The sequence below is a fragment of the Panthera uncia genome (assembly GCF_023721935.1).
Source record: "Panthera uncia isolate 11264 chromosome E2 unlocalized genomic scaffold, Puncia_PCG_1.0 HiC_scaffold_19, whole genome shotgun sequence".
NCBI classification, from domain to species: Eukaryota; Metazoa; Chordata; class Mammalia; order Carnivora; family Felidae; genus Panthera; species Panthera uncia.
In genome coordinates this window covers 23,843,628-23,857,454 of record NW_026057588.1, presented here as the reverse complement: position 1 = coordinate 23,857,454, position 13,827 = coordinate 23,843,628, and the positions used below count along the sequence as shown (strand labels likewise).

At 37.3% G+C, this 13,827-nt stretch overlaps 1 protein-coding gene across 7 annotated transcripts in view; it reads right to left on the bottom strand.

The window, feature by feature from the left end:
* PHKB (phosphorylase kinase regulatory subunit beta) overlaps positions 1 to 13,827 on the bottom strand; it is a 258,715-nt gene that overhangs the window by 136,537 nt on the left and 108,351 nt on the right. For all 7 annotated transcript variants that reach the window (XM_049620920.1, XM_049620912.1, XM_049620914.1 and 4 more), the window contains one exon: positions 3,742 to 3,857. In XM_049620920.1, the coding sequence (XP_049476877.1) occupies positions 3,742 to 3,857 (116 nt within the window). The remainder of the gene's footprint in view (positions 1 to 3,741; positions 3,858 to 13,827) is intronic.

Below are 13,827 nucleotides of genomic sequence, written 5' to 3'. Positions count from 1 at the left end.
AAAGAAAAATGCTTAAAGTTCTTTTCTGGGGAATTGTAAAGTGATACACCATAGAAAAGTAGGAGAGCAATGTTAAATGTGTAAAACCCATCATCCAAATCCAAATGGCAAACTTCATTTCCCATCCATTTGAATAAAACAAACATGCCACAAATTAAGATTGATTTTGCAAGCAAAAGATAGCAAAGAACATTACATAATGATCTTCTGAGCCTTGAAATAAAATCCTTAATGATTCAATTTAAAGGTTGGCACTTCAATTACACATGTTGGAGTTTCTGGGTTTTTTCACTGGGGACATTCCAATACCCTCACTTTCTAGGGGTAATGTTAACTTTAACTCAAGGTACTTTCTGAGTTTACATTTTTTTTTTTTTTTTTGTAAACAGGAAATCCCAAACTCTAAATATTTTATACTGAAAATGTCACTGGGTTCACATTGGAATATACAAAATAGTTAACAAAAAAGCAGAGAAGGGGGCTGATAAATCATAAATATTGTAAAGGTACATTTTAAAATATCATCTTTTCTAATTAGATCCACTTTTTCTTACAATTTGAATGATAATCTGGAGTGTTAAGAACTTAATTTGAATGATAGCTGAAATATAACTTTCTATTTATTTTCCTATTTTTAGTATTTTCCAGAATTTGTTTAATGTCTGAACTGAACTTTCCCACAAATCATTTCTCTACTTCACTGACTTCTTTTCTGATTGCTAGTATTCTGCTCTATACTTCAAAATGCCTCATATAAATCATAAAACTTATAGAAAAATGTGTGTACATTACTTTCCCAGAGTTAATAGGAAAAACCTCTTTGTTTCAATATTTGTTATTAACATATTCTGAAATGTGTGAGTACACATGCATTCTAGTGCTTACTTCTGCTAGGTATTCAAATTATTTGTATATATTAACTTAATCATTATAGCAACTTCATAAAGTAGAAACTATTATTGTCTTCATTTTGTAGAGAAGGAAACTGAGGCATAGGGATAGTATACAGCTAATGACCCGGACCCAATTTTTAGTTTACTAATTATCTTATATCAGCTTAATTTTTGTGTGTGTGATTAGTCCTTGTATTCAAAAAAGTATATCCTCTTAACCAGTGTTTCCTACACTGTTTCTCTAGTTCATTTAAGTCTCACTGACCTAAACTGACCTATAGCTGATAACCATTAAGCTCTTAATAAGTTTTTTAGTGTGAATTGGATTGAGCTAATTAATTGAACTATACTTTTCTTTTTTTAATTCCAGTATAATTAACACAGTGTTATATTAGTTTAAGGTGCACAATATAATGACTCAATTATATACATTAGTCAGTGCTGATTAAGATATGTATACTCTTGGGGCATCTGACTGGCTCAGTCAGTAAAGGATGTGACTCTTAATGTCAGAGTCATAAATTCAAGGCCCACATTGGGCATGAGGCCTACTTAAAAAATAATTTTTAAAGGTATGTGTATTCTTAATTCTCTTTATTTGACCCATCCCCCCAGCCACCACTCCTCTAGCAACCACCAGTTTGTTCTCTGCATTTAAGAGTTGGTTTTTTTGTTTTTCTCTTTTTGTTTTGTTTTGTAAATTCCATATATGAGTGATATCATATGGAATTTGTCTTTCTCTGACTTATTTCACTTAGCATGATACCTTCTGGGTCCATCCATGTTGTTGTGGATGGGAATATCTCATTCTTTTTTATGGCTGAATAACATCCCTATATATGTGTGTGTGTGTGTGTGTGTGTGTGTGTGCACGCACACACACACACAGCACATCATCTTTATTTATTCCTCTATCAATGGGCATTTGGGGTTTACATATCTTTACAAATTAGTGTTTTCATTTTCTTTGGGTAAATACTCAATAGTGGAGTTACTGGATCATATGGTAATTCTATTTTTAATTTTTTGAGGAACTCTATACTATTCTCCACAGAGGCTATACCAATTTGCATTCCCACCAACAGTACACAAGGATTCCTTTTTCTCCACATCTTTGTCAACGCTTGTGGTTTATGTTTTTTATTTTAGCTATTCTGAAAGATGTAGAATGATATCTTATTGTGCTTTCAATTACCATTTCCCTGATAATTAGTGATGTTGACTATCTTATCATGTGACTGTTGGCCACATGTATGTCTTCTTTGAAAAACGTCTATTCTGGTCCTCTGCCCATTTTTAAATCAAATTCTTTGTTTCTTTGGTGTTAAACTGTATAAGTTATTTATATATTTTGGATATTAACCCCTCATCAGACATGCCATTTGCAAATATCTTCTCCCATTCAGTACACTGCCTTTTTGTTGGTGGTTTCCTTCACTGGGCAAAACCTTTTTATTTTGGTGTAGTCCCAATAGTTTAACTTTGTTTTTGTTTCCCTTACCTCTAGAGACATATCTAGAAAAATGTTTCTATGGCTAATGTCAAAAATAACACTGTCCAGTTTTCCTTCCAGGACTCTTAGAGTTTCAGGCCTCACCATTTAGGTTTTTAATCCATTTTGAGATTATTTTCGTGTATTATGTAAGAAACTGATCCAGTTTCATTCTTTTCCAATGTGGCTTTCCATTTTTTCCAGTACCATTCGCATAACATTGTATATCCTTTCCCCCTCTGATGCAGGTTAATTGACCATATAAGTATGGATTTATTTCTGGGCTCTGTGTTCTGTTCCATTGATCTTTGTGTCTATTTCTGTGTCACTAGTATGCTGTTTTGGTTTTACAGCACTGTAATATATCTTTAAATATGAAATTGTGATACCACCAGCTTTGTTCTTCTTTCTCAATATTTGGAGTATTTTGTAATTCCATAAAATTTTGGGATTATTTGTTTTAGTTCTGTGAAAAATGTCACTGGAATTTTGATAGGAATTACATCTGTAATTGTATCTGTAGATTTCTATGAGTAATACGGACATTATAACAATATTGGTTCTTCTAATCCATGAACATAGAATATCTTTCCTTTTTTTGTATGATTTTTAATTTCTTTCATCAGTGTTTTATACTTTTTGGAGTACAGGTCTTTCACTTCCTTGGTTAAGTTTATTCCTAGGTATTTTATTTATGGTGCAATTGAGCTATACTTCTCAGTTAAAAGATAACCTACCAGGCAAAAAATTTGGATATCTGAAAGGTACAGTCAGTTACTAAAGCTATTTCTCTCACCATAAGGAGTAAAGGAAATTAATACACCACTAACATCAGTCATCAGTTATCATTGTTTATCAAGCCCACTAAACCAGAACTCAAGATGTTGATCACACCACCTACAGAAAAAAAAATGTTAAGTTTTATATGAAAGGTGTGAGTATCTGATTAGGATAAAAAAAAAATCAGCTCAACAGTATGGAAGGGAATTTTACATGAAATGTGTATACATTTGGTGTTTGACAATCCTAATATATTTGATCTTTCAAATGGCATCATTTCAAAAAGGAAAAAGAAAGATTTGGTTTAGCAGAAAGGCCAAGACTTGGATTGGAGGCTGATATGCATATACTGACATCATGAGAGGTTGGGAAAGATACCGTACTTTTTCTTGGACCTGTTTATGGGCACTGAGAGTAATTTCTTGCTTTAATTTTAAGTGAATTTTATCTGTTACCATATATAGAAAAATAAGAGATGAAAAGACAAATAATACAGTTGCAATCTAGTACTTTGATTTTTATTCAAATTCTACACATTTAGATAACAAAAAAACCCCACTCAAATCAGCAAATTACCTTGAATGTAGTTCTGTGCTGCCATTATTATATTTGCTGCCTCTTTCCCAGACACCAAAGTCAGGTACACGGTAAACTCTTTCTACACAAAATACCAGGTTTTGAATAAAAGATACCTAAAAGAAAAGAAAAGAAACATAAGGTCAAATGGAGTAACAGGCTCTTTAGATACTGATAAGAATATTAGATACCATTTGAAATCCAATTAGACACTTGCCTACCAACACTCTTTTAACACGTTCAGGGGAGTTCTGGGAAGATGGTGGCGTAGGAGGACACTGGGCTCATCTCACATAGATTCCACCCACATATGCCTAAATAACCCAGAAAACTGCCAGAAGTCTAGCAGAGCAGACTCTCTGGAGCCAAGCATAGACAAGAGGCCCATGGAAGAGGTTATGTGGACAGAGAGGTGATGCAGACTACAAGGATTGGCAGGAGGGAGCCAGAGCGGGAGAGGGGCAGCCTGCCTAGCAAGGTAGAGCCCCTGAAGTCTGGACTGCAAAAGCTAAGGGGCCAGACTACATGAGTTCTGACAGCCAGCAGGACTTAATATCTGGAATGTTAAAAGGCAACAGCTTTGCTCTCAGAGAGCAGGGAAGGAGAGAGGACACCAGGAGGGAGAGTTGTTGAGCCCTGGAAGGACAGAGCCAGCGGGGGGACAAAGGCACTGGCAAGCACCATTTCTCTCTCCCATCCCCCAGCCAAAATTCCAAAGGGAACCAGTTCCCATCACTGAATTTCCTTGCACCGCACAAATACCCAATGCTTTGCTCCTGTGATTCCATCCCTCCCACGGGTCTGCCTCCCTCCTGGTGCAGCAGGGCCCCTCCCACAGCGGACCAGCGAAGGCAAAGCAAGCTGAGTCTGCCCCTCCTGCCCCTGTGCACCTTGCGGATACATCTCTGCTGATACGTCCTTGGTCAGATCCCACAGAAGGAGCACCACAAGCCTGGCAGTGTGCAAGCAGCCCAGACAGGGGCCACACTAGTCCAAAGTGAGCCATACCCCTGGGAGAGGGGAAGGTAAGGTACACACCAGTCTGACTGTGGCCCAGTGGTGGGCTAGGGGCAGACATCTAGTCTGAGTGTGGCCCCGCCCACCAACACAAGTTTTTCCAGACACCACAAGGGAAGTGCCCTGCAGTTTGGAGCTACCGCAGGGCCTAGTCAAAATAACGAAATGGAAGAATTCTCCTCAAAAGAAACTCCAGAAGTAGCCACAGCTAACAAATTAAACCGATTTAAGCAATATAACGGAAAAAGAATTTAGAATAATAGTCATAAAATTAATCGCTGGTGTTGAAAAAAGCATAGAGGACAGCAGAGAATCTACTGCTACAGAGATCAAGGGACTAAAAAATAGTCACGAGGAATTAAAAAATGCTATAAATGAGGTGCAAAATAAAATGGGGGCGGCCATAGAACAGATTGAAGAGGCAGAGGAGAGAATAGGTGAATTACAAGATAAAATTACGGAAAAAGAGGAAGCTGAGAAAAAGAGAAAGCTGAGAAAAAGAGATAAAAAAAAATCCAGAGGTATGAGGGGAGAATTAGAGAACTAAGTGATGCAATCAAAAGGAACAATATCTGTATCATAGGAATTCCACAAGAAGAAGACAGAGAGAAATGGGCTGAAGGTGCACTTGAACAAATCATAGCTGAGACCTTCCCTGATCTGGGGAAGGAAACAGAAATCCAAGAGGTACAGAGAACGCCCTTCGGTGTAACTTGAATCGATCTTCTGCAGGACATATCACAGTGAAACTGACAAAAAAACAAGGATAAAGAGAATTCTGAAAGCAGCTAGGGATAAACAGGCCCTAACATACTAAGGTAGATAAAAAGGGCAGTAGCAGACCTATCTACTGAAACTTGGCAGGCCAGAAAGGAATGGCAGGAAAACTTCAATGTGATGAACAGAAAAAATATGCACCCGAGAATCCTTTATCCAGCAAGTCTGTCATTTAGAATAGAAGGAGAGATAAAGGTCTTCCGAAACAAACAAAAAATGAAGGAATTCATCACCACTAAACCAGCCTTACAAGAGATCCGAAGGGGGATTCTGTGAGTGAAATGTTGCAAGGACCACAAAGGACCAGAGACATCACTACAAGCATGAAACCTACAGACATCACAATGACTCTAAACCCATATCTTTCCGTAACACTGAACGTAAATGGACTAAATGCTCCAACGAAAAGACATAGGGTATCAAAATGGATAAAAAAACAAGACCCACCTATTTGCTGTCTACAAGAGACTCCTTTTAGACCTGAGGACACCTTTAGATTGAAAGTGAAGGGATGGAGAACCATCTATCATGCTACTGGAAGTCAAAAGAAAGCTGGAGTAGCCATACTTATATCAGACAAACTAGACTTTACATTAAAAGCTGTAACAAGAGATGAAGAAGGGCATTATAAATAATCACAGGGTCTATCCATCAGGAAGAGCTAACAATTATAAATGTCTATGCGCCGAATACGGGAGCCCACAAATATATAAAACAATTAATCACAAACATAAGCAACCTTATTGATAAGAATGTGGTAATTGCAGGGGACTTTAACACTCCACTTACAACAATGGATAGACCATCTAGACACAGGATCAATAAAGAAACAAGGGCCCTGAATGATACATTGGATCAGATGGGCTTGACAGACATATTTAGAACTCTGTATGCCAAAGCAACAGAATATACTTTCTTCTTGAGTGCACATGGAACATTCTCCAAGATAGATCACATACTTGGTCACAAAACAGCCCTTCATAAGTATACAAGAATTGAGATCCTACCATGCACACTTTCAGACCACAATGCTATGAAGCTTGAAATCAACCACAGGAAAAAGTATGGAAAACCTCCAAAAGCATGGAGGTTAAAAAACACCCTACTAAAGAATGAATGGGTCAACCAGGCAATTAGAAAAGAAATTGAAAAATATATGGAAAGAAATGAAAATGAAAATACAACAGTCCAAAACCTTTGGGATGTAACGAAGGCAGCCCTGAGAGGAAAATACATTGCAGTCCAGGCCTATCTCAAGACAAAGAAAAATCCCAAATACAGAATCTAACAGCACACCTAAAGGAAATAGAAGCAGAACAAGAAAGACACCCCAAACCCAGCAGAAGAAGAGAAATGATAAAGATCAGAGCAGAAATAAACAATATAGAATCTAAAAGAACTGTAGAGCAGATCAATGAAACCAAGAGTTGGCTTTTTGAAAAAATAAACAAAATTGATAAACCTCTAGGCAGGCTTCTCAAAAGGAAAAGGGAGATGACCCAAATTGATAAAATCATGAATGAAAATGGAATTATTACAACCAATCCCTCAGAAATACAAGCAATTATCAGGGAATACTATAAAAAATTATATGCCAATAAACTGGACAACCTGGAAGAAATGGACAAATTCCTAAGCACCCACGCACTTCCTAAACTCAAACAGGAAGAAATAGAAAACTTGAGCACACCCATAACCAGCGAAGAAATTAAATCAGTTATCAAAAATCTCCCAACAAATAAGAGCCCAGGACCAGATGGCTTCCCAGGGGAACTCTACCAGACATTTAAAGCAGAGATAATACCTATCCTTCTCAAGCTGTTCCAAAAAATAGGAAGGGAAGGAAAACTTCCAGACTCATTCTATGAATCCAGCATTCCTTTGATTCCCAAACCAGACAGAGACCCAGCAAAAAAAGAGAACTACAGGCCAATGTCCCTGATGAATATAGATGCAAAAATTCTCAATAAAATACTAGCAAATCGAATTCAACAGCATATAAAAAGAATTATTCACCAGGATCAAGTGGGATTCATTCCTGGGCTGCAGGGCTGGTTCAACATTCGCAAATCAATGTGATACATCACATTAATAAAAGAAAAGATAAGAACCATATGACCCTGTCAATCGATGCAGAAAAAGCATTTGACAAAATTCAGCATCCTTTCTTAATAAAAACCCTCAAGAGAGTCGGGATAGAAGGAACATACTTAAACATCATAAAAGCCATTTACAAAAAAGCCCACAGCTAATATCATCCTCAATGGGGAAAAACTGAGAGCTTTTTCCCTGAGATCAGGAACACGATAGGGATATCCACTTTCACCGCTGTGGTTGAACATAGTGTTGGAAGTGCTAGCTAGCATCAGCAGACAACAAAAGGAAATCAAAGGCATCAAAATTGGCAAAGATGAAGTCAAGCTTTCAACTTTTGCAGATGACATGATATTATACATGGAAAACCCAACAGACTCCACCAAAAGTCTACTAGAACTGATACATGAATTCAGCAAAGTCGCAGGATACAAAATCAATATAGAGAAATCAATTGCATTCTTATACACTAATAATGAAGCAACAGAAAGACAAAGAAAGAAACTGATCCCATTCACAATTGCATCAAGAAGCATAAAATACCTGGGAATAAACCTAACCAAAGATGCATAAGATCTCTATGCTGAAAACTATAGAAAGCTTATGAAGGAAATTGAAGAAGGTATAAAGAAATGGAAAAACATTCCGTGCTCACGGATTGGAAGAATAAATACTGTTAAAATGTCAATACTATCCAAAGCAATCTACACATTCAATGCAATTCCAATCAAAATTGCACTAGCATTCTTCTCGAAACTAGAATAAGCAATCCTAAAATCAGTATGGAACCACAAAAGGCCCTGAATAGCCAAAGGTTTTGAAGAAGAAGACCAAAGCAGGAGGCATCACAATCCCATACTTTAACCTCTACTACAAAGCTGTCATCATCACGACAGCATGGTATTGGCACAAAAACAGACACATAGACCAATGGAATAGAATACAAATCCCAGAAGTGACCCACAAACGTATGGCCAACTCATCTTTGACAAAGCAGGAAAGACTATCCAATGGAAAAAAGACAGTCTCTTTAACAAATGGTGCTGGGAGAACTGGACAGCAACATGCAGAAGATTGAACCTAGACCACTTACTCACACCATTCACAAAAATAAACTCAAAATGGATAAAGGACCTGAATGTGAGACAGGAAACCATCGAAACCCTAGAGGAGAAAGCAGGAAAAGACCTCTTTGACCTCAGCCGCAGCAATTTCTTACTTGACACATCCCCAAAGGCAAGGGAATTAAAAGCAAAAATGAACTACTGGGACCTCATGAAGATAAAAAGCTTCTGCATAGCAAAGGAAACAACCAACAAAACTAAAAGCCAAACAACAGAATGGGAAAAGATATTTACAAATGACATAACAGACAAAGGGCTAGTATCCAAAATCTATAAAGAGCTCACCAAACTCCACACCCGAAAAATAAATAATCCAGTGAAGAAATGGGCAGAAGACATGAATAGACACTTCTCTAAAGAAGTAACCCAGATGGCCAACAAGCACATGAAAAGATGCTCAACGTCGCTCCTCATCAGGGAAATACAAATCAAAACGACACTCAGATAGCACCTCATGCCAGTCAGAACGGCTAAAATGAACAAATCAGGAGACTATAGATGCTGGGGAGGATGTGGAGAAACGGGAAGCCTCTTGCAACTGTTGGTGGGAATGAAAACTGGTGCAGCCACTCTGGAAAACAGTGTGGAGGTTCCTCAAAAAATCAAAAATAGACCTACCCTATGACCCAGCAATAGCACTGCTAGGAATTTACCCAAGGGATACAGGAGTGCTGATGCATAGGGGCACTTGTACCCCAATGTTTATAGCAGCACTTTCTCTCTTTTTTTTTAAATGTTCATTTATTTATTTGTTTTCAATATATGAAGTTTATTGTCAAATTGGTTTCCATAGAACCCCCAGTGCTCATCCCAAAAGGTGCCCTCTTCAATACCCATCACCCACCCACCCCTCCCTCCCACACCCCATCAACCCTCAGTTTGTTCTCAGTTTTTAAGAGTCTCTTATGCTTTGGTTCTCTTACACTCTAACCTCTTTTTTTTTTTTTCCTTCCCCTCCCCCATGGGTTTCTGTTAAGTTTCTCAGGATCCACATATGAGTGAAACCATATGGTACCTGTCTTTCTCTGTATGGCTTATTTCACTTAGCATCACACTCTCCAGTTCCATCCACGTTGCTACAAAAGGCCATATTTCATTCTTTCTCATTGCCACGTAGTACTCCATTGTATATATAAACCACAATTTCTTTATCCATTCATCAGTTGATGGACATTTAGGCTCTTTCCATAATCTGGCTATTGTTGAGAGTGCTGCTATAAACATTGGGGTACAAGTGCCCCTATGCATCAGTACTCCTGTATCCCTTGGGTAAATTCCTAGCAGTGCTATTGCTGGGTCATAGGGTAGGTCTATTTTTGATTTTTTGAGGAACCTCCACACTGTTTTCCAGAGTGGCTGCACCAGTTTGCATTCCAAACAGTGCAAGAGGGTTCCCGTTTCTCCACATCCTTTCCAGCATCTATCGTCTCCTGATTTGTTCATTTTGGCCACTCTGACTGGCATGAGGTGATATCTGAGTGTCGTTTTGATTTGTATTTCCCTGATGAGGAGCGACGTTGAGCATCTTTTCATGTGCCTGTTGGCCATCCGGATGTCTTCTTTAGAGAAGTGTCTATTCATGTTTTCTGCCCACGTCTTCACTGGGTTATTTGTTTTTCGGGTGTGGAGTTTGGTGAGCTCTTTATAGATTTTGGATACTAGCCCTTTGTCTGTTATGTCATTTGCAAATATCTTTTCCCATTCCGTTGGTTGCCTTTTAGTTTTGTTGGTTGTTTCCTTTGCTATGCAGAAGCTTTTTATCTTCATGAGGTCCCAGTAGTTCATTTTTGCTTTTAATTCCCTTGCCTTTGGGGATGTGTCAAGTAAGAAATTGCTACGGCTGAGGTCAGAGAGGTCTTTTCCTGCTTTCTCCTCTAGGGTTTCGATGGTTTCCTGTCTCACATTCAGGTCCTTTATCCATTTTGAGTTTATTTTTGTGAATGGTGTGAGAAAGTGGTCTAGTTTCAATCTTCTGCATGTTGCTGTCCAGTTCTCCCAGCACCATTTGTTAAAGAGACTGTCTTTTTTCCATTAGATATTCTCTCCTGCTTTGTCAAAGATTAGTTGGCCATATGTTTGTGGGTCTAGTTCTGGGGTTTCTATTCTATTCCATTGGTCTATGTGTCTGTTTTTGTGCCAATACCATGCTGTCGTGATGATGACAGCTTTGTAGTAGAGGTTTAAGTCTGGGATTGTGATGCCTCCTGCTTTGGTCTTCTTCTTCAAAATTCCTTTGGCTATTCGGGGCCTTTTGTGGTTCCATACAGATTTTAGGATTGCTTGTTCTAGTTTCGAGAAGAATGCTAGTGCAATTTTGATTGGGATTGCATTGAATGTGTAGATAGCTTTGGGTAGTATTGACATTTTGACAATATTTATTCTTCCAATCCATGAGCACGGAATGTTTTTCCATTTCTTTATACCTTCTTCAATTTCCTTCATAAGCTTTCTATAGTTTTCAGCATACAGATCTTGTACATCTTTGGTTAGATTTATCCCTAGGTATTTTATGCTTCTTGGTGCAATTGTGAATTGGATCAGTTTCTTTCTTTGTCTTTCTGTTGATTCATTATTAGTGTATAAGAATGCAACTGATTTCTGTACATTGATTTTGTATCCTATAGCAGCACTTTCAACGATAGCCAAATTATGCAAAGAGGCTAAATGTCCATCAACTGATGAATGGATAAAGAAATTGTGGTTTATATACACAATGGAATACTACGTGGCAATGAGAAAGAATGAAATATGGCCTTTTGTAGCAATGTGGATGGAACTGGAAAGTGGTATGCTAAGTGAAATAAGTCATACAGAGAAAGACAGATACCATATGTTTTCACTCTTATGTGGATCCTAAGAAACTTACCAGAAGACCATGGGGGAGCGGATGGAAAAAGAAAAAAAGTTTAGAGAGGGAGGGAACCAAAACGTAACAGACTCTTAAAAACTGAGAACAAACTGAGGGTTCATGGGGGGTGGGAGGGAGGGAAGGGTGGGTTATGGGTATTGAGGAGGGCACCTGTTGGGATGAGCACTGGGTGTTGTATGGAAACCAATTTGACAATAAATTTCATATTAAAAATTGAAAAAAGAAATTGAATCAATAATAAATGAGTTTATAAGACAGAAAGCATCAGATCTAAACAGTTTATTAGTGAAGTCTATCAAATATTTAAAGAATAAATTATATCAATTCTCCACAATCTCTTTCGGAGGATAGGAACAGAAGGAATACTTCCTACTTCATTATATGAGCAATACCCTAATACCAAAAACAAGACAAATACGTTATTAAAAAACTAAAGGCCAGTATCTCTTATGAAGAGAGTTGCAAAAATCCTCAACAAAATGTTAGCAAATTGATTCCAAGAAAGTATAAAAATTATTACAGAACACAACCAATTGGGATTTATCTTAGGCATGAAAGCTGGTTCCCTATTAGAAAACCAATTAACATAGACATTACATAAACACTGTAAAAGTGAAAAATCATATGATCATCAGATGCAGAAAAGCATTTGAGAAAATCCAACATCATTTATCATAAAAAATCTCAATAAAATAGAGGGGAACTTTCACAGCTTGACAAAGATTGTCTATGAAAAACCTAAAATCATACTTAATGGTGAGAAACTTAATCCTTCTCACTAAAATCAGATGCAAGGCAAATATGTCCCTTCTTACCACTTGTTTCAACATTGTACCTCAAGTTCTTGCTAATGCAATAAGGCAAGAAAAGGAAATAAAAGGTACATGGATTGGGAAAGAAGGCATGTAACTGTTTTTCACCACAGGAGACATAATTGTCTATTTAGAAAAACCAAAGGAATCAACAAAGAAACTGGAACTAATAAGTGAATATAACAAGTTTTAGGATGTAAGTGTAATATACAAAAGTCAATTGCTCTCCTATATACCAACAACAAACAAATAGAATTTGAAATTAAAAACAGCACATCCAAAAATGAAATACTTAGGTATACAGCTAACAAAATTTATACCAAGATTTATATGAAGAAAACTAAAAACTGATGAATGAAATCAAAGATGACTAAATAAATAGAAATGTTCCATGTTGGGTCAGGAAGACTCAATATTGTGAAGATATCACTTCTTCCTAAATCTATAAACTCTATAAATCCCAATCCCAATACCAGCAAGTTATTTTATGGACATCAACAGATTCTTAAGTTTTATAATGAAGCAAAAGGCCCAAATGGCCAACTCTATGTTGAAAAACAACAAAATTGGAGAACTCATACTACCCAACTTCAAAAGCTATGGTAAAAAAAAATCTGTATAAAGCTGTGGTGGTCAAGATTGTGTGGTATAGGCAAAAGAATAAACAAATAAATCAATAAAACAAAATAGATATCCCCAAAACAGACCCCCATAAATACAGTCAATTGATCTGTAAGAAAGGAACAAAGGCAACATAATGGAACAAAGAGAGGCTCTTCAAATAATGGTGCTGGAATAAGTAGACATCCACAAGCAAACAAACAAAAAATAATCTAGAGCTAGACCTTACACCCTTTAAAAAAATTAACTTAAAAATGGATTATAAATCTAAATATAAAAGCTAAACCACAAAATTCCTAGAAAACAACATGGGAGAAAGTCTAGATGACCCTAGGTATAGTGCTGCCTTTTTATTTTTTATTTTTAATGTTTATTTATTTTGAGAGAGAGAGACAACAGGGGAGAAGCAGAGAGAGGGAGACAGAGGATCCCAAGCAGGCTCCACATTGTCAGCGTGGAGCCTGATGCAGGGCTCGAATTCATGAACAGTGAGTCATGATCTGAGTGGAAACCGAGTCGGTCGCTTAACTGACTGAGCTACTCAGGCACCCCATTGACGCCTTTTTAGATACAACACCAAAGAAATCATTCATGAAATAAATAATTGATAATCTGGACTTGAATACAATTTACAACTTCTGCTCTGTTAAAGACACTACCAAGAGAATGAGAACACAAGCCACAGATTGGGAGAAAATATTTGCAAAAGACACATCTGATAGAGCACTGCTAATCCGAATTGTATAAAGAACACTTAAAACTCAATAATAAG